Source organism: Nyctereutes procyonoides, unplaced genomic scaffold (assembly GCF_905146905.1).
Source record: "Nyctereutes procyonoides isolate TBG_1078 unplaced genomic scaffold, NYPRO_anot_genome, whole genome shotgun sequence".
Classification (NCBI taxonomy): Eukaryota; Metazoa; Chordata; class Mammalia; order Carnivora; family Canidae; genus Nyctereutes; species Nyctereutes procyonoides.
In genome coordinates, this window is record NW_026575133.1 from 40,845,754 (window position 1) to 40,873,096 (window position 27,343).

The 27,343-nt window shown below is 50.0% G+C and overlaps 1 protein-coding gene across 2 annotated transcripts in view; it reads right to left on the minus strand.

The window, feature by feature from the left end:
- EFHD1 (EF-hand domain family member D1) overlaps positions 1-27,343 on the minus strand; it is a 45,340-nt gene that overhangs the window by 7,749 nt on the left and 10,248 nt on the right. For both annotated transcript variants that reach the window (XM_055345838.1, XM_055345837.1), the window contains exons 2-3: positions 13,395-13,542; positions 4,390-4,524 (exon numbers count right to left, since the gene is read on the minus strand). In XM_055345838.1, the coding sequence (XP_055201813.1) occupies positions 4,390-4,524; positions 13,395-13,542 (283 nt within the window). The remainder of the gene's footprint in view (positions 1-4,389; positions 4,525-13,394; positions 13,543-27,343) is intronic.

Below are 27,343 nucleotides of genomic sequence, written 5' to 3' on the forward strand. Positions count from 1 at the left end.
CAATCACCCCACTCTGTCTTCATGTTTCCTTCTCTGTGGACCACTTCCCTGGGATCTAAAAACATGCCAACATCTGTCTATTCTAGGTTAAACACAACAACAACAGACATCTTGCCTGATCCCAAACTACCATCCCCATTTTGTCCAGGCCTCCCCCACCAGCGGTCTACATGGAAAAGTTGGGCTCTACCTCCCCGCTTCCCACTTCCCATTCACCTCTTACCCTACTGCCATCTGCCCTCCACAGGGAACCTGGGCTCCAAAAGTCTCCACTGACCCACTTGCTAGACCCAAGACCCGCACTCTGGCCTCATCTGACTTCAAGTCTTGGTTTCCTTGTATCTCCAGTCAGTTTCTTCCCCCCATCCAGTCACCGCTGTTTTCTACCATAGTCACCCCTGCAAGTTCTTGAGGAGCTGCTTGTATCCTGTGAAGGCAGATCCCGTGGTCCGTGAGCTGGGCATCCATGAAGCATTCATTTCCTCCCTCCTCTCATGCTTGGAGACGTGGCCCGAGGGTCTGGGGAGACTGACCTGTCTACCCTGAGCTCCACAGAGAGCCCAGTGGGGGTAATGGTATCCTAGCCCTCAGCCAGTGCTGGACATGTGTGGAAGAGATAATTCCATGACCCTCACTACCTAGTGTCCCCATCCTTGCTAGTAGCAGAATTACAGCTGCGCACACAGACCCCAAGAAAGAAAGGCAGGATGAAGCTATTTGTGGACTAACGTTGCGCCCTTCATTTTTTTCTTAAAATTTATTTAAGCAATCTCTACACCCCACATGGGGCTCGAACCCATGGCCTTGAGATCAAAAGTCACATGCTCTTCTGACTGAGCCAGCCTGTCAGGCACCCCCATGTGCCCTTCAAATGAAAGGGCACACCATCCCCTTCCTCACACTATTCCCATATTGGGAGGGAGGAGGAGCCCCTGTCCTGATTTTTAAAATATCATCAAGCCCTCTCTACACAGCTCCACAAATCTAGTCCTAATGGCATTTCTTACCATCCACCTCCAAGCAAGCAGTCATAAATACCGAGAGTGCTAGCTAGTTTGAGATTCATTACCACCTCCTTCTCAGTCCCACCATCCCTGTGCTCAGTGGACCCACAATTCTCCAGATGTCCATGGAAGCCTGGCTGATTCCAGCTTTTCCCCAGACACGTCCATCCCCAGTGCCCAGCGCTGGTCAGGGGGAGGCCCGCTGAGGGCCCCCAGCGCCTTCAGCTGTCTTTCCTGAGCATGTCTTTGCAGTGCAACTGCCTGCAGAGCTCATTCAGCTCCATGTTTCTGGGGCCCTACCCTGGAAAAATCCCAAGGAGGTCTAGGGAGGGGGATCTGAGAAGCTGGTCTGCAGATAATTCTGGTGGTTAGCAGCCTGGGGAGGCCTGACCTTCCGCTGGATGTGCACAGGGGCCAGCCTCCAAATGCGCTTCACACTCCGTGCCCGGAGCCTTTGCTCTTGCTGTTCCCACGGCAGGAACGCCCTCCCTTCCTTGATTACAGGTGAATTCCCATTCATCTCTGAACATCTGTCGCAAATGTCAGCTCCTTTATGGCCCTCTCCCAAATCTGAGTGATGATTCCCTCCGTTCGCATTTGTGCAAACATTTATTGAGGGCCATTATGTGCCAGGCTCTGTAATTACGAAGATAACACACCTACTCTGCCTTTGAGTCTGGCTTGAGGAGGCAGACACAGGACCGATTCAAAACATTGCATTGTTATTCTTTTAATCTTTTCTCCTCCTTATAAAAATACTGCACACATCACAAAACATTCCAAAAATATAAAAAAAGAAGTCCTTATGTCATAACTATTACTAATACTTTAGTATGTAATTATCTGGGTTGTATTTAGTAATTAACACGATTAGGTTTCAAACATAATGTTTTGCATTCTTTGTTTCGGACATTTGTCCCCACACAGGGTGTACAAGTGGGCGGGCCACCAGGATCTCAATTCCCTGATAATGGAAGCGTTGGTCACTTCCAATTTTTCTCTTTTAATGCTGTATGAAATCCCTGTCTCTAGGTCAATGTTTAGTTGCATTTTTATACTTCTAAGGGATAAAAAAAAAATCCTAGGGACAGAATCCCAGAGGTAAATGAGACGAAGCATTTACAGCTAAGCCCCAAATTGCTCTCCAAAAAGCTGGGACAGTTTGTACTCTTACCAAAAATGTCTGAGAATGGGGAAGGGGCAGAGGGAAAGGGGGAGAGAGAATCTTAAGCAGGCTTCATGCCTGTCATGACCTGAGCTGAGATCAAGAGTGGGACGCTTAACCTACTGAGCCAGCTAGGTGCTCTGTGAACAGATAAATTATAATACCATTCTCTTCATAGTAGAGGCCCACAGAGGAGGGTAGACTTTCTCAGGAGAAGTGGCCAAATGGAGGAAATTCTTTAACGTGGAACGAGTAGAGTTTTCTAGAGAAAGCCCTTTGGGTTGGGTATTCCAGGCAGAGGAAACAGCAGACACTAAGGCCCAATCATTAAAAGGCAGTTATTTGAAGAATTGTGCATCAGATGGAGGCCAGAGCAAGGATCAGAATCAGATTATAAGATTATTCATCATTGGGGCACCTGGGTGGCTCAGCAGTTGAGCATCTGCCTTTGTCTCAGGTTGTGATCCTGGGGTCCTGGGATCAAGTCCTGCATTGGGCTCCCTGCTCAGCAGGGAGCCTGCTTCTCCCTCTGCCTATGTCTCTGCTTCTCTCTCTGTACCTGTCATGAGTAAAAAAAATCTTAAAAAAAAAGAAAGAAAGAAAAAGATTTCCCAGAGACTGTGCTGATTCCTTTTTTTTTTTTTTTTTTTTTTTTTTTTGGTGGGCAACAAGTAAGATATATTGAGTGATAGTACAAAGCTCCAGAGGAGGAAGAGGACTTGAGAGTTGCCTCGTGCAGACTTTAACAACAGCACTTGGTGTGGTATGTTGACCGATAGCAGTGACCAAGCTAAACTTGGGTCTCAATCTTGGGCCCCACCCAAGGCACAAAAGATCTGAAAGTGTTGGCTCATCAGGCCTTGAATAGAGAGGACCCATCCTTCCAGAATTCACCCATCCCTCCTCTCTATTCCCTCTCTTTCAAAGCTGAGAGTTTTTGTTTTCCTCACTAGACTATGTGTGTCCTGGGGAAGGCAAAAGTTTTGTCTAATACCTCCTTGTAAAGGAGTTGCATTTCCAGAGCTTCATGTGCCTGGCATTGCCAGAGCTGTGTTGAATCCATGTTAAGTCATGAAGGAAGGACCAAACTACTTTCAGGATTGGGCATAGGATGCTGGTGTTCAAGGTGCCATTAGTGGTTGGCCTGTCCCAAGAATTCTCAGATGACGGCAGGAGGAATATAGGGGTTAGGAGTCCACCATGATTCACAGTCTACATATTGGCAGAAAAATGACTGAACCTGCCTCCAAGCAGCATTATAGGGAAGTCAGGGGACAGCCCTATTCAGGGGTCAGGGACACTTTGTTGTCCTGGATGTGTTACCAGGGACACTTTGTCTCTGGGCAAACTCCTGGAATAAACCAATACTCCCCAAGAGGCTGGCTTCCATCTGGGATGGAAGTCCCAATAGCTCATGTCACATGTGAGTGTTCACAGTGAGCCAGGCACTTATTAAACATGTGAGCTCATTTAATCCTCATGGCCATCCTATTATCACCTCCACTGTACAGATGAGACAACTGAGGCACAGAAAGGTAACAGGGTCAGTGGAGGAAGCAGGCAGCCCACCCCACTGCACTCTACTACTCTGGCTGAGAGGGGATTTAGAGGGTTCTCCGATTTCTCTTTCTGCAGGTGTGTTCTGTGGAGATGAAAATGACAGTACCCAGCCAGGGGTAGGCTCTCCATAAATGTTTGATGACTGGACAAATGTGTGAATGAATGGAAGCACCCAGAAGGGCTTTGGGGCCATGCACTGGAGATTGCTTCCCAACTCAGAAACCACTGTCAGTAGAGCAAACACTGGCTTGATTTGGGGCAGGCCAGTGGGGTTCCCTCCTCTGGCCCCATGGTTCACTTGTTCACACAGCATTTAATATCCTAAAGGTCGAAGTATCTGCTCAAGTAATTCAACTGTGGCTTGGGGTAGAGAGGAGTACTTTAGGGAAGTCTGGATCAAGAGCCGATCTGGGAGTGCCATACCAGCAAACCCATTTGAATAAGAAACCAGGATGGAATGCATTTACCATTTGACTGTTTTTCCACTTTGCTTTTAATTTTCAGATTACATGCAATCACACTCATTCCTCTTCGATCACACACGATATATTGCTGTTCTGCTTGTCCTGGGTGAGTGAATGAGGTAGTCACTAACCGAGAGCTCATGCTGGGCAGGGTGAAGGGAGGGAGGATGCTCCCGCACAAGAAGGAAGCACCTACCTTGGCTTCAAAGAAGTCCTTGGCACCTTTGACGCCCTCCTGGGCCACATCGATCTCCGAGAGCTTTGCCAGCGCCATCAGCCCGCTATCCTCCTCCAGCTCCCCGGCTGCAGCCTTGTGGAATATGAGCAGGAACTGCAGGAAAGGGTTGATCAGAATCAGGTCAACCTCACTGAGACTTAAGTGACCCCCTCCAGCCCAAGGGAAAGTCCTGATTGCCACACCTGTGAAAAAGGGTATAAAATGTGTATGTGACCAATTATTTTTGTCACTTACCACACGGTCAAAAATGAACACATGCCCATTTTTTTCCCAGGAACGTAGGGAAATGGGTACCTTCATATCCAGGGGAAGGGAATATAAACCGACTCAAAATTTTTTGGAGGGCACTTTGGAAATATTTACCAAAAATAAAACGCTTTCGCCCTTCCAACAATTAATTCCACAGCCGGGCATCTGTCCCTCAGAAACATTTGCACAACAGTTTAAGAAGTATAGTCTATAAAAGCAAAAAACTGGCAATGTCCTAGTTTGCAGCCCCAGAAGAAAAAAATCCAATAAACCTATATGGAGTATTTCCTATTTCAAATAATTTTGATGTTTTTTAAATCATCCATATTTTCTGTTTATATCCCATTTTTGCATTAGAGTTTTACTTTTGCTAATGATTTCTTTTTTTCTTTTAAAGATTATATTTTTAAGTAATGTCTGTATCCAATGTGGGGCTCGAATTCACCACCCTGAGATCAAGAGTCACATGCTCCAGCAACTGAGCCAGCCAAGTGCCCCTCACAAATGTTTTCTAAGAGATCTGTATAGAACCTGATATGCTTCAAATACTTCAGCTATCACTTACCTTTTAATTGTGTTTATGATCATTTTGACTTCCAAAAATTTTAAATAATTATCAGTCTTTTTCTTCGCTCTTTCCAGGGTACCAGTGTTATGCTTAGAAAAACCTTTCTTGCCATCAAGGTTACAGAAACAATCACCTATGTTTTTGTCTATTGCTTTTATGGCTCCTTTTTTTTTTTTTGTTAAACATGTAAATATTTAATCTCTGAAATTTATTCCAATCTATCCTGTGAGGTTGATCATTAACCCTCTTTTCTTCCAAATGGTTAGTTAGCAATCCTCACACCATTTATTGAACGATCCATCCTCTTCCTCCAGATTCCAAATGAGGCCTGAATGCATTAATCTTTTTTTCTTCCTGAATGCATTAATCTTTAAAGCCAATTTGTACTAAAGCCTGCACACGATACATTTTTAAATAAATGAATAAGCCAAGCTGAAAAGGCAGGCCTCCCATCTTCCACACCTTCTCTGGCAAGGCAATTTAAAGACTTTTATTTTCTTCTCTAAAGAATGTTGGTGAATTTATTTGTCAAACAACTGTTGTTTAAGCTTCTATTTGCTTTTCCAAGTCGGCACTGAAAGGGGCCTCTCCTGGTTCTTAGGTGCTATATAAAATGCATGTGTCTACAGGGGAATTTTGAGTTTTCAGGTTTTTTTTTTTTCCATGACCATCCCTTCTAAAGAATGGCTTCCCCAAAGGAAAAGAACATTACCCAAATAGACTAAGGGGCCAAACAACCTCATCAGGCTTTCCCAATTCCAACTTGGATGTCTTTTCCTGCCAAGAGTCTTAGTCCCTAGAGAGAAGTGTGTTTCACTAAGTAGAAGTCTCAGCCTCTACCACCACCACCCCAAAATCCGATGCTAATAAACCTTTCTTTTGAATTCTTGCTTCAGGGCTCCTAACTCCACTATGGACATTGCTGTATGCAAAACAAGGGATGGAGCAAGATGCTCCAAGATGGGAGCTTTGTGGAGACTGCCGTGGTCAAATTGGCTCCACAGAAATGCCACGTTCATCCACCTGCAGCTTCAAACTCTCTCACTAGAGGCCGGCAAAGACTCAGTTTGCTGCAGATATCAGAGCCAGAATACTGGCTCCAAGTCTTGGAAAACAAGCCCTTCAGAGGTGAGGCTCCCAAGAACAGGATGAAGGGCAAGGGGGCGGAGGACAGGGTGGGGTGGAGTGGGGGGGGACTGTTGTAGTTGGGCTCTCATGGAAGAGAACGCAGCAGCCAAGAGACAGCACTGCAAATGTGAGCCATTTGCAGAGGGAAGGAGTGAAATCCTGTCCCTCAGCACTCTGTCCATCCTTAAAATATTTACAGCATTACAGAACACCCCTATCCCTCCCTTGGTCTATAAGGTAAATACAACAGAGGTAGCCCTTCTACATTGGGAAAGCAGCTCTAGAAAGATGGAGCATGGCCCTAGCCTTTGCAACAATCCAAGTAACCTTGATGGTGGTGATGGTAAGGAGGGGTCTCCTCATCCCTGAGACTCTTTTCTTTTTTTTTTTTTTTTAAGATTTTATTTATTTATTCATGAGAGACACACAGAGAGAGGCAGAGACATAGGTAGAGGGAGAAGCAGGCTCCTTACAGGGAGCCTGATGTGGGACTTGATCCCAGGATCCATGATCATGACCAGAGCCAAAGGCAGATGCTCAACCACTAAGCCACCCAGGTGCCTCTGAGACTCATTTTCTCACATCTACACTGGAGGTGGTATATATGGAAGAGCTTAAAGTATTCCCCATAGATCTTTCTTCCTAGAGCAGGTCCTGGCCACATGTGCTCATTCTCACGGATGACCAACAGCAGCCCTGTCATAACATAGGGGGTCCCCACCCCAGCCAGTTAAAGGAAAAAAACAAATCCAGCTCAACCTGAAAATGTTCAGCCTTCCAGAAAAGCATGCCAGGCATTCCCATTTGATTTTATTATAATCACCAACTCCTGAATGACAATTTCTCCAACTGCCCAGCCTTGTTTGTCTTCCTATTTATAGTCCACAAAGACTGGTATGTTGTGGGGAATTGGAAAGTGTCCTAGCTGTGATTGTGAGCAAAGGGGGGGAGGGGGGAGAGAAGAAGCAGAAAACAAAGAAAAAGAGAGAGGACTAACAAAGCTAAAAGAGTAATTTCAGACACAAGCTATCAAATGCTTCTGATAAATTTAAAGAAAAATTTTAATTTAATTTCTTTTTTTTTTTTTTTTACATAAACTCTACCCTCAATCGGAGGCTCAAACTTACGACCCCAAGATCAAGAGCCACATGCTCTGCTGACTGAGCCAGCCAGGAATCCCTAAATTTGAGGAAATTTTTAATTTAATGGCTCTGGCTGGTAATGCAAACACTTCCTCCAAATTAGCACTCTAAGATCACAAGTGACAGAAACAAATTTCTTGGCTTAAGCAAAAAGGAGGTATTTGTATACAAAAATGATGTCCCAATGGCAAAGCACAGTAGCCTGGAAGAGGCCTGGACCTGGGAGAGATAATACTCTCAGGATCGCAGGCAACATCCCCTCTCTGGCTCTCGTATCTGGTCCATGTGGTGGGAATGGCCACCCCACGTTGACTTAGTCTCGCAGGAACAGCTACCTGCAGAACCAATTTGTAGTACCTCACCCTAATTTCAAATTCCCAGGACAAGGAAGGTCATGGACCTAGTCTGGCCTGGGGTCCATCCATGGCCCCATCAACAATGATGAGGCTGATGGGCAACCTAGCACAGCTAGGACCCCACCCAAGGGAGGGTACAAAAGAAGTGGAACCCACAATTGCCAGTACTGACAGGTATCCAGTAAACCTGTCTCCCAACCTTTGTACAAAACCACCGCTCACCTGGCCTTGGGAGTAATTCTTCTCTGAGAGAAATATAATGGAATTAGGGAGGAATACAAGAAAAAGAGAGGAAGATATTCAGGCTTCTCTGCTTGCCTCCAAAGGAGAAGGAGGTGGGAGACCACCTAGGATCCAGATTACTACAGCTACGGAGATAAAAATGCTAACCCTACCAATGTCACATTGTCAACATTTGTCCTCTGGTCATGAAACACTGCTGCATGACCACTTTTAAGGATTCCACATATGCCACTTTCTTAAAATACCCCAAATGTGCATGCATTATTTTCTTTCTTTCTTTCTTTCTTTCTTTCTTTCTTTCTTTCTTTCTTTCTTTCTTTCTTCTTCTTTTTTTTTTTTTAAAGTAGGTATCATGCCCAACATGGGGCTTGAACTCTGACCCTGGGATACCGAGTTGCAAGAGTCACATACTCTACTGATTGAGCCAGCCAGGGGCCCCCACCTGCATTCTTTTCATAATCAGAAAGGAAATGGTTTAAAAGAAAGATCAATTGCTTTGTGTGTTGGGGAAAAGCAGCAAAATAATACTTAACGGAGACATATCTTCCATATCAAAGAGATTTTATGTGGATGTGACTTGCTTTGGTCAAGTTAATCCAATGAGAAAGAAAAGGAACAGAAACATTCACTAAGCATCTATGAACTGTCAGGTTGTGAGGAAAGAACTGTAGAAGGGAGCAATTTTGCCTGTCTGGCAACCCAGCCCTTCCGTGAGGATGATGGTGGGGCTGTTGGCTATGGTGTCTTATGGCACACAACTTGGACCCAGCCAATCACGGTCCCCTGAACACAATGACTGGTCCAGGAGGTGGGCACGTGTCCCCAGTAGCACCAGTCAGAGGCCAACTGAGACCAGTCCAGGCCCTCAGTTGCTAAACTGAGACAAAGGAGTCTGAAGCTGCTGGTGGCCAGCTTGACAGGCATTAGGGAGAACATGCAATGTGGGGGACAGCCCCAGTGGCTCAGTGGTTTGGCACGGCCTTCAGCCCAGGGTGTGATCCTGGAGACCCGGGATCGAGTCCCGCATCGGGCTCCCTGCAGGGAGCCTGCTTCTCCCTCTGCCTGTGTCTCTGCCCCCCGCCCCCCTCGTTTTCTCTCTGTCTCTCGTAAATAAATAAATAAAATCTTAAAAAAAAATAACATGCAACATGGAAAGAAGAGGTGAGGTGGACACAGAAGGAAGAACAGTGGAGATATGACAAGAGAAGATGCTGCACTGCTGCGCCCAACGCACTTCCACTTCTTCATCTCCCAGCTATGCAAGCCGATAGTTGGTCGATAGTTGTTCTTTTCACAGATAAATTAGCTGGCATTCTCTGTCACTTGCCACCAGGAAGGGCATGGAGAGACAACTCCCTTCCCACAAGAGTCCTGAGGGAAAGCTACTAACATCCCTATTTTTTAAAAAAAGATTTATTGGGATGCCTGGGTGGCTCAGTGGCTGAGTGTCTGCCTCCTGCTCAGGGCGTGACCGCTGGGTCCTGGGATCGAGTCTTGCATCGGGCTCCCCACAGAGAGCCTGTTTATCCCTCTGCCTGTGTCTCTGCCTCTCTCTCTCTCTGTGCCTCTTTCTTTTTTTTTAATTTTTTATTTTTTTATGATAGTCACACAGAGAGAGAGAGAGAGAGAGGCAGAGACATAGGCAGAGGGAGAAGCAGGCTCCATGCACTGGGAGCCTGATGTGGGATTCGATCCCGGGTCTCCAGGATCGCGCCCTGGGCCAAAGGCAGGCGCCAAACCGCTGCACCACCCAGGGATCCCTCTGTGCCTCTTTCAAATAAATAAATAAAATCTTTTTAAAAAGGGACACCTGGTGGCTCAGCCGTTGAGCATCTGCCTTCTGCTCAGGGCGTGATCCCTGGGTTCCCAGATCGAGTCCCACATCTGGCTCCCTGCAAGAAGCCAGCTTCTCCCTCTGCCTAATGTCTCTGCCTTATCTCTGTGTCATCTCATGAATAAATAAATAAAATCTTTAAAAAAAGATATATTTATTTATTTAAGTCCAAGCAGGGGCAGAGGGAGAGAGAGAATCTCAACCAGACTCTGCATAAGAGTCTGACACAGGCTCAACCCCACCACCCTGAGCTTGTGACCTGAGCCAAAATGAAGAGTCTGACACATAACCAACTGAGCCACCCAGACGCCCCTTAACACCCCTATTTTAAAGACAGAAAGACTAAGGCTCATAAGTAAAATAACTTGCTCAAGTTACACAGCTCTGTGTGGAGATCGAGCTGACTGGAGGCCTCTTGCCATTTGATAAGCAAAGCACCAACACACCAGTGGCTCCCAACACTGGTAGAAACCAGCAGAATGAAAACATAAAAGCAGGGGTGCCTGGCTGACTCCAGTGGTAGTGTACAACTCTTGAGCTCAGGGATTGTGAATTCAAGTCCCACATTGAGTTGTAGAGATTACTCAAAAATAAAATCTTTTTTTTTTTAAGATTTTACTTGTTTATCTGACAGAGAGAGATAGAGAGAAAGCACAAGCTGGGGGAGAAATGTAGAGGTAGGGAGAAGCAGATTCCCCACTGAACAGGGAGCCCAATGTGGGACTCAATCCCAGGACCCCCGAGATCATGACCTGAGCTTAAGGCAGGTGTTTAACTGGCTGAGCCACCAGGCATCCCTCAAAAATAAAATCTTAAAAAAAGAAAGAGAGAAAAAGAAAGAAAGAAAGAAAGAAAGAAAGAAAGAAAGAAAGAAAGAAAGAAAGAAAGAAAAGAAAAGAAAAGAAAAGAAAAGAAAAGAAAAGAAAAGAAAAGAAAGAAAAGAAAAGGAAAAAAAAAGAAAAGAAAAGAAGAAAAGCAGGAGGTTGGGCTGTGAGGTGTTAATAGCAAACATGTCTACATTTCCAAATCCCGTATCTCTGGGTACACCTGCTAGGGATGGGACCACAGCAGGGTCCAAATGATAAAGGACAGACACAAACGTCACTGAAGCTTTGTGAGAGGGAGGAGACCCTACAACAGGAACACCTGGGAGATTTCTAAACTTCTGGTGTCCACTTGCGGGCATTTCTGTGCAAGATGGCCAAACCTGCCGTTAACCAAAAGCTAACCAAGCATCTTGGATTCAGGGAGGGGTGCGTTTGGGTGGCTCCTGGGACTGTGTCTTGGCTGGCTTGGTGACCTGCATAGACCTCTCACCACCCTCTCACTCTCAGTTCCCCACAGATCACAACTTTGCCACAGAAGCTCTATCCCTGGTGTTGCCTCCAAAGCTTTACCCACACGAAAGCTTTTCCTTTCTCTACCCCAGGGATAGCTGGGTTGAAAGAGCCAATGCCTGGCACGAATGATACAAAAGAGCCAACTGAGAGGCGAGGGAGCCAGAGGGACAGCTGTGCAGGCGAGCATGGCAGGTGATGATGGGAGGCTGTGGGCACAGAGGCTGCCACCCAGGTCCCGCCTTGAGCTGGAACGTGATTTCAGGCCAAGTGCTGACCATTTTGGCCCTCTAGCTCCTTAGCTCTGACATGAGAAGCCTGGCCTAAAATATCCTGAGGGTTATGCCCAACACAGGTTTTCCGTGATCTTCTATCTCTGCACCTGCCAGTTCAGGACAGAAGAGAAGAGGGGATCTGCGGTTGATTTGTGGGCAGTGAGAAGCAAGGCTGGTTTTATCACGGCTGGGGAGGGGACTCAATGCTGCCAGTTCAGCCACAGGGACCTCAGGACAGATGTCCATGGGCCCTATCTAGCCTGGAGAGAGGACCCATACTTGACCAAAGCTCTCACCGTCAGAAACCAGGATGCTGGAACTCCACTGTTTCTGGAATAATCAAGGTTGCACACCAAGAAGCAAGGACGGCGCTCTCTATTCCCAGCCCCCGAGGTCCCAGCTGACACATGACAAAATGGAACTGTAGCAGCTGGGCTAATGCCTGGAGCTCTTGCCTGCATGTTGTTCCCAAACCTGTTGTCACCAGGGCACACCGACACGTCTAGAGGCCTTATAAAGCTCACGCACATAGGACATGGAAGCCTTCCTTGTGGTGCTGCAACCTTGCCTTGAAACAACCCAGTAGCCTTGAGACTTCCCCCTAGATAGAAATGGCCATATACTAATGTTCTCACACATTTAGAGATCAGACACATTAGAGATTAGTGAATCTACTTGCACTCTTCCAGAAAGATATCTGCACGTACAAAATTTTGCTTGCAACTTCAGCGATCCAAAGGCCAAAAAGCCTGTTCTTGGATTGCTGTGGGGAGGAGGGGAGCTCCATGGGCACAGAGTAAAACCCTTTATTCAACTGCTCTTTGACCATCTTTAAATGCTTATTATAAAAATTTTAAATTTTAATGTATTAAAAAGTATAAAATTATAAAACTACCAAAACTTTGCACCCACAAATATCCACTATGAATATCTTGGTAAAACATCCTCCCGGATTTCTCAGCACTTACCATTTCACCAAGAGGAGGCTGTCCTACCCACAGTGGCTTTCAGTCTGCTTACTGAGCATTTTCCCATGCCAGCACCGCGGTTCACCAGCTTTTTAAAATATTTTTAAAAGAACTCTAGGGCGGTGCCTGGGTGGCTCAGCCGGTTAAGCATCTGCCTTCCGCTCAGGTCATGATTCCAGGTCCTGGGACTGAGTCCCCAACATCAGGCTCCCTGCTGAGAGAAGAGTCTGCTTCTCCCTCTCCCTCTGCCCCTCCCCCTGCCTAGGCTTTCTCGCTCACTCGCTCTCTCAAAAAATAAATCAAATGTTTTTAAAAAATAAACAGGACAGCCCCAGTGGCTCAGTGGTTTAGCGTTGCCTTCAGCCCAGGGTGTGATCCTGGAGACCCGGGATCGAGTCCCGCATTGGGCTCCCTGCATGGGGCCTGCTTCTCCTTCTGCCTGTGTCTCTGCCTCTCTCTCTGTGTGTCTCTCATGAATAAGTAAATAAAAAATCTTAAAAAAAATAAGTAAAAAATAAATAAAAGAACTTTAGGTTAACTCTCCAGCACTCTGGAGGACAAGTGGCTTTGACTTGTGCTCCAGGGGACTGTAAATATGAGGCTCCCTTTAGGGATCCCTGGGTGGCGCAGCGGTTTAGCGCCTGTCTTTGGCCCAGGGCGCGATCCTGGAGACCCGGGATCGAATCCCACGTCGGGCTCCAGGTGCATGGAGCCTGCTTCTCCATCTGCCTGTGTCTCTACCTCTCTCTCTCTCTCTGTGACTATCATAAATAAATAAAAAAAATTTAAAAAAAAATGAGGCTCCCTTTAGGGGCCCTCCCCCCTCGGGACTCAGGGCCCTTGGACCACAGGTGAGCAGGTACCTCACGGAAGCTGAGCCGGCCGTCAAAGTCCTCATCTACTTCCTTGATCATGTTTTTCAGGCCCAGGTGGGTCTGGGGAGCTCCCAGCTTCTCCATCATGAGCTTCAGCTCCATCAGGTCAATGAAGCCATCCCGTCCAGAGTCATACCTGCGGGATCAAAGAAAGGATACTGACCAGGGACCACCACGGCCAGAACAATAGGACACTTTTCACTCTCCCAAACATTCATTCTCTTGGCCTCACCTACTGGAAAATAATTCAGCTACCTGCTGTTTTGCGAGGCCCACCCTGGTCACCATATCGGAAGGGACCCCCTTATTGAAATGCCTTCGGGCTCTGCACGACACAGTTCAAAGGGGATCGTTTACCACACGGCTGTCTTCACACATCTCTTATTCCCTTAACTAGGCCAGAAGTTTCTCGAAGATGAGACACATGCCCGTTTACCTTACTGTCCCCCAATTTTGGTCGGCAAACACCAATCGAACCTCTTTTTTTCCCCCCAACCAAACCTCTAAATACTGGACAACCAAGAGCTGTGAGAGCGAGCCCAAGCATTCCCAACATTCTCACGGAGCCATGGGCAATTCCAGGAGCTTCCTCTAAGGTCTTTGCTTCCTCTACTCCCACAAATGCCTCTGTTCATTTTTTTTTAAGATATTTTAAATTTTATTTTATCTTTTATAAAGATTTATTTATTTGAGAGAGAGCACGAGCAGGAGGGAGGAGCAGAGAGAGAGGGAGAAGCACTCTCCACTGAGCAGGGAGCCTGACACGGGGCTTGATTCCAGAACCCTGGGATCATGAGCTGAGCCGAAGGCAGATGCTTAACCAGCTGAACCACCCAAGCACCTTAAATTTATTTGAGAGAGAGAAAGAGACAGAGAGAGAACATGGGAGGGTGGGCAGGAAGAGCAGGGGGAGAAAGACAAGCAGACTCTAAGCCAAGCACCAACCCAATGGACACTGGGCTTTATCCTAGGACCCTGAGATCATGACCTGAGCCAAATTCAAGAGTCAGACACCCAGCCCACTGAGCCCCCAGGCACCACTCTCCTTTCATCCTTCTGGTCTCCTGGGTGTGGAAGCTGGTTCCCACCCTTGCACGTGGCTGTCCTGGCCCAGCTCTCTGGTTTTGTTTTGCGCTTTGGCTTGCTCATCTGGCCTCCAGGTCCAAACTGTTACGTCTTTGCAAGTGACTGTTGAGAGGGGACCTGGCTCTGACCTGTTGGCCAAGTTTTTCCACAGAGCCAGCAGCTGTGCCAGCTGTCCCTCTGCCCCCCAGCCTCCCCCGACCTGGCCCTGCCCTCTACCCTCAGTGCCTGGGCTGACAGGAGCCCTCTGTAGCCTTCTGGCCTCGGCTTTCTCCCAATCTGTACCCCTCCACTTCTCAACACACCTGGGATGTGGCAGGTTTTTCTCAGGCTGCCCACCCCGGGTCTTCTCTCTTCACGTCCAGGGCCCATTTTCTGCTCCTCAGGGATCACTTATTGCTCAGGTGTGAACACCTTGCTTTATTTATTTTTTTTTTTTTTAAGATTTAAAACATGTATTTATTCATGAGAGACACAAAGAGAGAGGCAGAGACACAGGCAGAGGGAGAAGCAGGCTCCCTGCAGGGAGCCCGATGTGGAACTCGATCCCAGGACCCCGGGATCACACCTGAGCCAAAGGCAGACACTCAACCCCTGTGCCACCCAGGTGAACTGAGCACCTTGTTTTATAAAACAAATCAGTTCACGGGAGCCAAAAGGTGGAAAAAACTCACGTGTCCATTTTCGATGAACAGCTAAACAAAATGCAATATATCCATACAATGGAATATGCTATATTTATACAATAGAATATTATTCACGATAAAAAAAGGTATGAAAATCTGACACAAGCTCCATCGTGGAGGAACCCAGACAACCTTATGGCAGGGCTGAGATCAGCCAGGCATGAAAGGACAAATACTGAATAACCACACTTGTCTGAGGGACCTAGAAGAGTCCAATCATAGTGACAACGTAGAACAGTGGTTACCAGCGCCTGGGGAGTGACTGTTTCATGGGTTCGAGTTTTAGTCTGGGATGGGGAAAGGGTCCGGGGACAGATGATGGCGATGATTCCACAAGAGGGTCAGCGTTCACGGCTTACATGGTCATGGTGGCAAGTTTTATGTGCATTTTCCCCACAGTAAAATGAGATAAACACACCAGGCTCCTTCACTATGCACTGCCCTCCCCACCCACCACCCCACAACAAAAGCCCACCATTGTTGGCGCCCACACCCACCCACCAAGGAATGCAGCCTGTGGGCAATCAGAAATCTAACTCTGAGGGCTGGTGGTATTTTGAGGCCCACGTGGTCAGGCTGGAGGTGAGGCCCACTACTCCTCAGTGTGTTCTGTTCCAGCTGCAGCAGCCGGCTCATGCCATTATTCCCATCCAGAATGCACCCCCCACCCCATCACCCCGCAGTCCTCAGTGGCCTTTCTGCACCCCCAGCTCAGGGAGCTGCCCTTCCTTCTCTAATAGCTAACAGCCCCACCGTGGGGAACTCAGCAGACGCCACCTCCCCCTGCTGGATATTTCCTAACGCAGCAGCCCTGTGTTCTCAATCCCAAAACCTGAAAGAAGGGGACCACGGTCCTCCCCACCCTGGGACAGTCTTCTCCATTCCAGGCTGGCCCTGCATGTTGGAGGATGTGGGTCTGGTCGGTGGAGGCCACCCAAGGTCAATGCAAGGATGAGAGCAGAAGGAACCAGCAGTACCTGGCCCCAGGAAGCACAGCACCGTCTTTAGATTATGCATTTCAACTTTCCAGGAACATTCCCAAACTGCAGCAAGAACTGGGCTCTGTGCATGGAGATGACAGAGCCAGACTTTAGCCAACACAGGGGAGTGCTTTCTGGCAAAAACAGCCAACTAGTGCAAGACCTGAGGTAAGAAGAGCTCCTACAAACAGGCTAGAAGGGACAGGCTCTGTTACAGGCAGTCCTAGTCAAAATAAACAGGCCTCTTTAGTGTGGAACGTTCCAGAGCCTTCATATGGTCATCTGAAACCTGCCAGAGGGAAACAGAGCACGCAGACTCAGCTGATCACACAATCCTCTGTGCTCAGAAACTTTCCACTAGAAGGCGGCACATCTCGGCCATCTTAGTGTTCCAAGGAAAACTCTCTGGGAAGCGCCTCTCAGAACAATTCAGTGTTAGAAGGGGCGGTCAGCTCAACGACCACAGTGGTACTGATCGTGCTGGGACTTTGAATAAATGTCCTCTGCCCACCGCTCAGCACACGGTGCATGTTCTGGCGAAGTTTGTAGGGAGGAGGAGCCCTGAAGCGTGGAGGGGCATGCATGTAAGATGTGAAGCACTCGGGGCAAAAGCAAAGAGGTTAGGGTCTCAACACAGAGGAAGAAGAAGAGAAAGCTTGGGTGTAAGAGGAGTGGGGGGAGCCTCAGAACCAGAGAGAAGCTGGAAAGGAAGGTGGAGGAGACAACAGGTCAGGGAACAGGCAGGAAATGGTCCTCAGCCAGTGGAGGAAGGACGGACCAGGATCTCTGGCTCACACAAATCTTGCACAACCTAGAGCAAGGACGGCCTCCCCCAGCACAGGGGGGCTGGGGCTGAGGGGTCAGGCTCAGGGAGAGGCAGAAATTCCAGCCTTCCCTCTTCTCGGTTCAGACTGAGTCCAGAAGGTTTAGGAATTCTTTCTTTCTTTCTTTCTTTCTTTCTTTCTTTCTTTCTTTCTTTCTTTCTTTCTTTCAAGATTCTTATTTATTTATTTATTCATTCAAGACACAGAGAGGGAGAGAGAGAGGCAGAGACACAGGCAGAGGGAGAAGCAGGCTCCATGCAGGAGCCCGATGTGGGGACTCGATCCTGGGTCTCCAGGATCAGGCCCTGGGCCGAAGGCGGAGCTATACCACTGAGCCACCCGGGCTGCCCAGGAAAACTTTCTTTTAGGCCTACAAGCATGAAACATTCTCCAGGCCTCAGGAAAAGGACAGATAGGTCAGAAAGGGCCTCACTCAGCAAAGTCTGGAAACAGGCTAAGGGAATTTAAAGAAATCTTTAAATGGGCAGAAATCTTTCAGTGTGACCCATTTAGTGAGTCAGTGCCTGGAAGCAGAAGCCCGGCATTCCTTTGGACAAGGCCCCGGTTGAGCAGAGGGCCAAAGGTGCCGCTGGGTGGACCCGTCTGTGTGGTGCAGCAGGCCACCTGCTTGGCACAGGAAGAAAGCCCACCTGTGGATGTGGGAGGGACATCCCCAAAGCTGAGCAGGGCAGGGGAGAGCAGGGTCACGAGCCAGGTCCACCATCACTCCCCGGGACTCAGTAGAGGCTGCTTGCCTTTGTTCCTGCCTGAAGCCCTGGCCGAGGGCCAGCTATGTGAAGTCCTGGCAGGATTTTAAAGTGACACATGAGTGGCGTCCTCACCCCTCCCTGCGGAGCTGGGATTTATAATCCAGAAGTGCATCCTTCACTCTTCAAACGACCCTCTCTACGAGGGCTTGCCCATGGTCACTTCCTTCAGGGCCTGGCTTTGCAAGACAGGAAAAACCTCCCAGGTCCCCGGCGTCATCCTGTTTGATCTGCTCCTCTCAAAGCACCCAGCGACCGTACGGGCAGTGCGCACCATGGGATTCAAAGCGTCTAATAACTAAAACTGGTCTGCTCTGCCGTTCGCGACGCATTGTCTCATACACCAATCCTTTTCATCTTCACACCAGTCTTATGAGGAATTACTAGTAGCCGCTTGTGTTTCTGGTTTATCGAGGGCTTACTAAGTGCTGGGCACTGTGCAAGATCACCTCGTTTGGTCCAATCGTGCTGTGATGTGGTCATTAATGTCACCCCACGGGATAGAGGGTGAAAGCAGAAGAGTGTGCAGTCAAGCCACTTCCTATGGATGAGAACGAACCTGGGACTTCCCAGCAGGAGCCTGGCATTACAGGGGAGCAGGGAAGGCAGGGATGCTCATTAACTGAATCTATACCACGTGCCCCACAAGGGAGGGAGCAGAGTGCACACTCAATGTCCCAACAAATAGACCATTCTTGTGACTGTCCAGATGTACCCCTCTTACCACGTGTACCTGAAGACTCTGGCAGAAATGATACACGTGGCTGAGTCCTGAACATGCGTGGTTTCTGATTTGGGGCTCAGAGCACGGTGCAGTAGACCGCTCACACGTGCAAAGTCATTATTTTTGGACCAAAAGAATGCCAAGGTTGCCATCTCACAAACATTTGGAGAAACAGTCTCACCAGCCAAGCCCTTCAAATAAATTTCATCTGATTTAACTCTCCGGCACTTCTCTTAGGGGTAGAGGAGTGTCAGGCTGATGAAAACTGGGGCCCACTGAGGTGAACCAGGCCAAGGTCACTAGGTCCACCGAGGTTAACCGGGAGGACCCCTCGCCTGAGGCCCAAGCCCTCAGCCTGAGTCCTGGGCTGAGCAGCCAGGCCACCAGAATTAATTTGGGGGAGGAATAAGGCTTGATATCTAGGCAGCCCTAACAAAATGCCAAGGTTGCCTCTCAAAGCCAATGCAGAGAGAAGATTCCCGAGGAAGTATTAAAGAGATAAAGGCCTTCCTGAAGGCTGCAGGACTTTGTTATCACATCCCACAGTGAGTGTGGCTGCAGAAAGTGGGAGGTGACAGGAAGCAGAGGCTCTCAGGCTGGGCCAGGGGGCAAAACAGGCATCGTCAGCCTGCTCCGAGCTCCTCTCCACAAGCAGTCCAGTAGGGAAGCCCCTTTTGACAAGGCCGAGCACAAACCGCTATCTTTTACCAACGTTCGAGTCTGTGAGAGAGGGGAATGCAGCTGGATTTGTTTCCTGCATTCTGGAAACTTCCTTTGCCTACTACCCCGCCCCCATGAAAATGCCATCACCTTCCTTTTGATTTGGAATCCAGCCCCATGGAAAGGGAACAGGGCTTCCAACAGCCTGCCCAGACAGCCACCGGGGACAGAAAGCCTTCCCCATAAGGGAGGTGTGGGACCAGGCTTGGGAGGGGGGACTGCAGAACCCGAGCTCCAGCCCCAGGTCCATCTGGGGTTTTCCTTCTCCCTACAAGCCTGGCCTATACCTGCATTTCCCTCCCCCTATTTCAAACCATCAGAATATTCCCTTTGCCTTCCCATAGTTTCAGTCTTTCAAATGATTGCAGGCTTGTAGGAGTCCGTGAAGCCCTTGGGCTCCTCCCCTACCAACATCTTAGCTCCTTATACCTGTCTTTTTTTTTTTTTTCCAGTAATTTAAATTTCAACCCAGATTTTTCTTATTGAAGGCAACCCAGGACGCTAAAGGAAAACCAGCCAGAAACTCAAGACCCTGCACCTTTGTTTGCTTCCTAGGGTTTCCTTCTAGCCCTCCTCTGAATTGGTGAATTTTCCCCAAGTTTTTGCTTTAAGAGTGCCTGTCACCTTTTTACTCTCCAAGATCTGCTAGTGAGAGACTCTAGCCCTGTCAGTCCTGGGGACAGCCCTGCAGACACGGGCTGGTGTGGACACCCACTCTCCCCGTGGGAGAGACACTCGGGCTGGGGAGCCCTCTGCAGACCGGGTACAAGGAGAGGAGCTAACATGCCTGCACTCGGCCCTGGCACCCAGTGAGCTGCCAAGGAGAGGGAGCTATTTTTAAGTCATACCTGTCTGCAGCCATGAAGAGGAAGACAGCTTGCAGAGTTCCTGCTCGGAAGAGCTGCCCCCCCTCTACTGGGCCTCACACAGCTGTCAGCATCTTTAGCATGCTGGGGGATCCCAAATCCACAGCCTGCCGAGCGAGGCCCCTTATTCAGAATCTCCATGAAGCCCATGCTCCGTGAGGCCCAGCCCAGCCCAGCCTGTGTGAGAGGATCAGCTCTCTCACCAGGGCTCACTGGGAAAGGCTCTTTACAGACTGGGGCTGTCCCTGGATAGTGGGGTGGGGTGCAGCGGGATGGCCTACATCCCTACGTCCCTCACCAGTGTGCCGTGGGTGCCGAGGACCTGGGGAAGCCCCTGGTCTGGCCAAAGGGGTCCAGGTAACCCCACCAAACATCTACTTAGGCAGGGGCTAGTGTCCGGTGTCCATCTGGCGCTCGGCCCCTCCAGGCTCCGTGAATCACCTGCTCTCTCAGCTTCCACTGCGCAGAGCCCCTGGGTTTTCTTGGTTTCCCCTCTTCTGAAATAATCCTGCCATTAAGCAAGAAAGAAGCCAGCCAGCCTTTGTCTGCCAGAGGCTCAACCATCAGAAACTCCCCAGGGATTGGGGGGGGGGTAGTTCTCAGGAGGATGGCAGTGCCCCAGAAAATGCCTTAGTGCTGAGGGGCGCGCCTCCAGGCCCGGTGCACTGAACAGGCTGTGTTTCCTTAGGTAGAGAGGCCTCGTAAGGGAATCACGCGCTGCCTTTCCAAGCAGGCCTACCCAGGTTATTCGGGGTGTGGTCCCTAGACGGGCCGCCTCGCGGTCCCCCGGGGTTGCTACAAACGCAGAATCTCGGCCCCGCCCCAGACCCGCTGAATCAGAACCTACATCTTCACCACGCCCTGGGCTGCCCAGGTGCTTTCAAGTCAGAGGAGGGCCCCGTGTCAGACTATCCCCCAAAGCCAGATGCCTTTCTGGGGGCACCCCTGGTTCTCCTTGTGGGTGCCCCCGAACTATGCCTGTCCAGATGAGTCTCAGGATGCCCTGAGGTCACAAGACTGTCATTTCTCCTCCAGATTCTCCTGGTTGCCCAGTTCTCTGAGTTTCTGCTTTCCTATCTTTGGAGGATCCTCCCTAGCTTCAAATCATCTGCTCCTTCCTTCCTTCCCTCTTTCCTCTTCTCCTCTCTCCCTCTCTCTCTCTCCCTCCCTCCCTCCCTCCCTTCCTTCCTTCCTTCCTTCCTTCCTTCCTTCCTTCCTTCCTTCCTTCCTTCCTTCCTTATTTGCTACAGGCTGGGAACAGGCCCAGAAACCAACTCTCCAAGTGTTACAACTGCATGCAAAGTAAGAGTAAGCAGGCTCTGAGGAAGGGTTGGGGGGCGGGTAGTGGGTACAACGACTCGAGGACTCTGAGGAGTGAAGTATGTACAAAAGCTGGAGAGGCCAAAGTCTTTGATTTCCAATCAGCTCCTGGCTCCCCGCGATTCCATTCATCCACTCACTCACCACCTGGCTCCCGTCTACCTGGGGCCTCTCCAGAGCAGAAGGAAAGCACAAAGACCAGTCCCAGCGGGCAGGCAGATGTACAAAGAGGCTGTTGAGCGCTGATCCGGGCCGGCCGGAACTTGGGCAGAGCTGGAGTGCAGGCAGCCGGCTGGGGCGGAGGAGCTAACAGGGCTATGAGTACAGAGCCAAGGGAGGGAGACACTGTCACCAGGCCAGTCCAGGGGTGCCCGGATGTCCCAGAAGCAGCAAGTGGAGCCAACTCCCACAAGGCATTCTGGGAGAGTCGTGTCTTCCTAAGGGCAGCGGGGGACGGGAGGTGAGAGCAACCCCCAAAGAGTTTGAACCAGGGAAGCGGCATCAGAAGGCTGCTTCTCAGCTCAGGGTGTGGGATGGGTTTTTCCAGGTGGGGGCCCAGCTGGGGAGCACACGCTGGTCCTAGCTATGGAGGGATGCAGGGAGGGTGATGGGGAGGTGGGGCTGGCTCTGAGGGCACAGCCTGTGTTGTGGGGAGCTCACTTATAGTAAATACCCTTTTCTGGTAAGAGACCGACATCTTTGCAGGCTGCAGGAGGCCAGCGGAGGTTGGGTGCCTCCCACCCATCAGTCACAGCATCCTGCAGCATAGTTTCATACACGGTGTCCGGCAGTTCATTAAGAAAGGTGGGGACGCAGGACAGAGCTGAAGCCCCCCCCCCCCCACACTACTACAGAGTACCCACTGTGTGCTCAGGGCCTCACAAGACAACAGAGAAATCTGCTTTGTCCCAAATGCATGCTGGGGAGTGCACTGCCCCTGCCAGGGACCGCCCCATGGATTCGGGAAGAGAGGGCAAGGATGAGCTCACAGGAGGGCCACTTGCCTTACTGAGCACCCCCCCACACACACACTGGGTGCAGTAAACAGGGAGGTTTCAGCTACATGCAAATTCTCCCAATGATGCCAGCAACCCAGCATGGAGACAAAGCAAACCGGAATCCCATGATCACCCTCAAAGGAACATGCCAGTGGCAGGGAGACAATAGGCCAGCAGTGCAAAGTTCTTTGGCCACATTGAAGGCACAAATGCCAAGAACCCTCTGACCAAGAGTGACCGGCTGCAGAGGGTTCAGCCTCAGAAAGTTTGACTCAGCAATGCAAATGGAACAGGCACAGTTCAGTATTTTAAAGCTCCGGGGCTCCTCCTCAGGAAGGCAAGGAAGCAGTGGCAGGAGTGTGTTCCTCAGGTCAGAGTCCCCTGGAGCAAAGCCCCGATGACACTGTATGCTGTGTGTCTCTGGGCAAGTTACTCTAACTCTCTGGCTTCCAATTCCTCCTTCGTCCAGTTGTTGCCAAGATTAAAGGAAGCTAATAAGCACTCAGCATAACAGGGAGGGCTCACGTTTTTAGTTTTGGCTGTTACCTCATTAAGAAAAAGACTCTCATCCTGGGGGTCTCTCCTTGGTCCTTCTGAAGTGGGGGCACCCTTGCTGGGCTTGGGTAAGTACAGGCTGCTGGGGACTCAGATTGAGAACAGGGAGTGGATTGAATGGATCTGAGAATTTAAAGTCCCAGGTAAAAATCAGAAAGGAGAGGGAGAAGGACCAAGGTGGTGAGGACGTGGCATTTGCACTTGGTGCACCATGGGCAGCCCGCTCTGAGCAATCCCCAGGGGAAGTGGTGGTGAGGCCAAAAGAGTTCTTCTGATCAGGAATGTCAAACTGAGGGGCACCTGGGTGGCTCAGTCAGTTAAGAGTCTGCCTTCCGCTCAGGTCATGATCCTGGAGTCCCAGGACTGAGCCCCACATCAGGTTCTCTGCTCAGTGGGAAGTCTGTTTCTCTGTCCCTCTACCCTGCTTGTGCTCTCTCTCAAATAAATAAATAAGATCTTTAACAACAAAAACAAAGAGAATACGGTGCTGCTCCCCCCCCCACCCCAAGTAAACTCCTCCTCCACCTGCAAATCCAGCAGTCAGAGAGAGAAATGGCAGGGGGAGGCCCTGAGGGAAGGCTGAGGCCCCACCCAAGGGGACTGTGGGGGACTCAGCCTTACCTCTAAACAAGAAGAAAAAGCACCCGGGCTTCCAGCCTCTGGGGCCCTCGGGAACCCCACTACTTCCTTGCCAGCCAGTCCTTCTCCTAGGTCCCTCTTCTGGACTGGCCCCACTGTAAATCCTGCAGTCCTTCTGGGGCAGAGGGACATGCAGGCCCTCCATGGAAAAAACACAGGGCTGGAACCAGAGGGACCTAATTAAGGCTCTGCCTGCATGCTGAGTGGTCACACGATCTTGGGGATAACCTGAGAATGTGGTCACTTACCCATTTCCACATCTCACTTACAAGCCTGTACCCATGTGGCATGTGGTCTGTGGCACTGCTAGAGCCCTGGCAATGGCCCCCCTTCCTCTGACAGCCCCCAGAGGCAGTAATTAGGGCCACAGTGCAGCTCCAGAGGCAGAGCTCAGACCCCCAGAAGTCAAGGCACCCCTACCCTGACCCTGGCCTTGGGGTGGGCATGGGAATTGGAAGAAGATGTTTGCCACATTCGAGCATAAAGACCCATCTCTGCTTTCCCAGGGTAAACACTATGGAAAGGGATGGGAACATCACAAGAATCAAGTGACTAAGTACAATCGATTGGAAATTGGGGAGTATGGGAAAGTTGCGGGGCTGGGGAGAGACAGGCAACAGCCCAGTAAGAGTGGAGCCAGGCTGGGGCAACCAGTAACAGAGAAGAACACACTAGCCAACTGGGGCTGGTTTTACAGGTTATCATGAGGAGCCTGGGCCTCATCCCATTGGCAACTGGAAGCTACTGAATATTGTGTTTTCTCCAACCCACAGAGGAATCCGAATAGAGAAGCACAGCAATGAGTTCTGGACTCTTGCAAGAGGTCACATGTAAGATGGAAGGAGGAGGCCAGCTGCCCCTGGCCTGGTGGTCAGGCAGCCTGTAGAGGCTGTGTCACCCCTGACCCCCCTGGCTATGCAAGGGGGGCTGTCAAGGACAGCTGAGATTTGGAGCCTGAGAAGATGGGGGTAGAAATAACATTGAGGAGAGGCTAGTGGCACAGGGAACAAGAGTGTAGGCCTTCTGGGTTCAAAGCCCAGTTCCACCACGTACAGGATGTGTGATGCTGGGCAAGTTACTTAGCTTCTCTCTGCCCCCCCAGTGTCCCCATCTGTGAAATGGGGAGATGATAATAGTACCTGCCTCATAGTGCCTATAATATGTAAATGCCAAGAGCAGTGCCCGCACACAGTAGGTACTCTACAAGTGGTAAAGAGCAACCACTCTTTTGGGGGGAGCCCAATATGCAATAAAGTTGACCATTGTAGGGCGGGGTGGGGAGAGCATGAGGCATTTAGAGAGGGGTCAGAGACCGTGTCATGGAGGCCAAGCAGGCCAACACTTCTCCAGGGCCAAGACCGAGCTCACCAGGTCCCCATGGCCATAGAGCTGGGACAGTGAGCAGCCAGGTCTTGTCAGCAGAGGGTTGATGCCGGGCCTGCTGTCCCAGGCCCAATACTGTTCTCTGAGCAGTGCCAGGTGGCCTGGCAGTCCCCCTCAGGGGTGTCTAACCCCAGAGCTGGCATCAGCTGCAGCCTCAGTCCATCCTTCCCACCTGGAAGGGGCAGAGGGGCCAGCCCTGGGTACACGGTTTGTAGATGCTGGACAATGTCCTCCTACTTCTGCAGATCTGATCCAAGCTGGCAGAAGGCAGAAGTGCATATCGTCCACCCAGAGGCAGCCATGCATAGGGGGAGACCAGGCGGCCGCCTACTCACCAGAAATAGGGGTCCCTACTTCAGAACCAGACTCCAATGTGACTGGAAGGAGTCTGTCACTCCTTGCCCTGTCCCGCCCCCCAACCAAGGCTCTGCCTGCCCTGGAACCAGGCCCTGGCACCCCAGTCTTTCCCTCTAAAACCAAAGAATTTACCTCTATCCTGCAACATGGTGGGACAGTCTGATTGAAAGGGAATAAAACCAGGCCTAGGTACCCCTCCATATACCCATCCACCCCCCACACAAGAGGGGCCCTCAGCTACCCAGTACTAGGAGCCGCTAAAAGGAGGGAGAGCCATCAATGCCTATGATTCCCAGTCAAGATGGCGGCTGGCCACACGCACTCACTGTCTCTCCACCTGGAGATCCTTCCAGAAGGGATATAAGATACAAGAGTCATGATGATAAAAAGAATAAAGGAGGTTAGGGGAGGGGAGCTTGGGAAAAGCGAGGCATCATCAAAGACAAAAAAAACAGACTAGGAGTGTAATTGGTGATTCTGCCCAAGGGAGCCAGTTGGGTGCTCCAAACCCAGAGGCAAGGTGGCGGGTTCAGCCAGGCTCTTTGTAAGGTGGAAGGGTTACTTGAGGCAAATGTAGGGGCTTTACTGAATGTTGGCCTAGAGGGCAGTTACGAGGACACATCCCCCTCCCCACCCCCCAGATACACCACCGTCTTAGCTGCCAGAGATCTACAACCACAGGCAAAGAGAGAAATCAAAGGGGCTCTTGATTAAAATGGCAGCAGCAAGTGTCCCAGAGGAAAGACCTCTCCATTCAGGCATCCAAGGGCCCCCAGTCATGAGCTGCTCCCTGCCTGGTGTCCAGAATCCAGACCTGCTTCTGAAAGCCCCTCCCATACAAAAACAAAGACACAAGAGAGCCAAGGTCAGGGAAAGGCCCAAATGGAGCACTGTTGGACCCCAGCCCTCCTTTCCTCCCCTCCAGAACCCTCACTTTGACCAGGTTCCTGACCCTCAGGGAAGGACAGTCACTGGCCTGAGTGGGCCCATGACCCAATGCTGGCCAAGAGAATGCCAGAGGCTGGCTTACTGGATCTGTCTGGAAAAGATCTTCTCATTGTTCAGAACATAGGTCGGTGCACCTGGGTGGCTCAGTCGGTTAAGCGTCTGCCTTCAGCTCAGGTCATGATCCCGGGGTCTGGGACTGAGACCCGCATTGGGCTCCTGCTGCTCCCTCTGCCCTCTGCTCGTGCTCTCTCTCTCTCATTCAAATAAATAAATACAATCTTAAAAAAAAAAGTAGAAGAACTATTGGTCTTTCCTGCCTCTAATTTTGTCACAGCTGTACGTGACTTGGGGACTTGCTATCTTGCCAGCAGCCCCCAGATGAAGGCAGTGCCAGGCCTGGAGGAGGGCAGAGGACTGAACCTAGGTCTTTGAGAGCAGCCGCCAACCATGCCCAAGGGCCACCCTTGTCCTCTGGACTCCCTGTTATACGAGATGATTCTTCACTGATGAGTTCAGGGCAGGGTTTTCCATCACTTGAGCCAAAGGCCTTTGGACTAATACAAGGCAGATGGGCATATGTGGTCTCAACACTCATGTTCAGGAACTGGTACCTAATCTGATGGCAGCGATCCCTCGGAAGAGAATAGCCATCAGGCTTTCACTTTCCAAGTCACAACTATATTATTTTACAAGAGATTTGGAACAGGGACTTTATACTTTTAAACAAAAAATCGTCTTCTTTTTAGTCGTGAGATTTAAATTTGTTCCTCCAAACCAATGGATCTCAGCTTTGGGGAAATGGGCTTTAAACCCCACTGAGGGACACCTGGGTGGCTCAGTGGTTGAGCATCTGCCTTTGGCTCAGGGCGTGATCCCAGGGTCTTGGGATCGAGTCCCCACATCAGGCTCCCTGGATGGAGCCTGCTTTTCCCTCCGCCTATGTCTCTGCCTCTCTCTCTGTGTCCCTCGTGAATAAATAAAATCTTAAAAAACAAAACAAAAAATGTTGAGAAGTTGGATCCTCTCAGCAAATGGATGCCCGCAGCTGGATACAGGATTTGAAAGGGTCTGACTATATGACTATCTG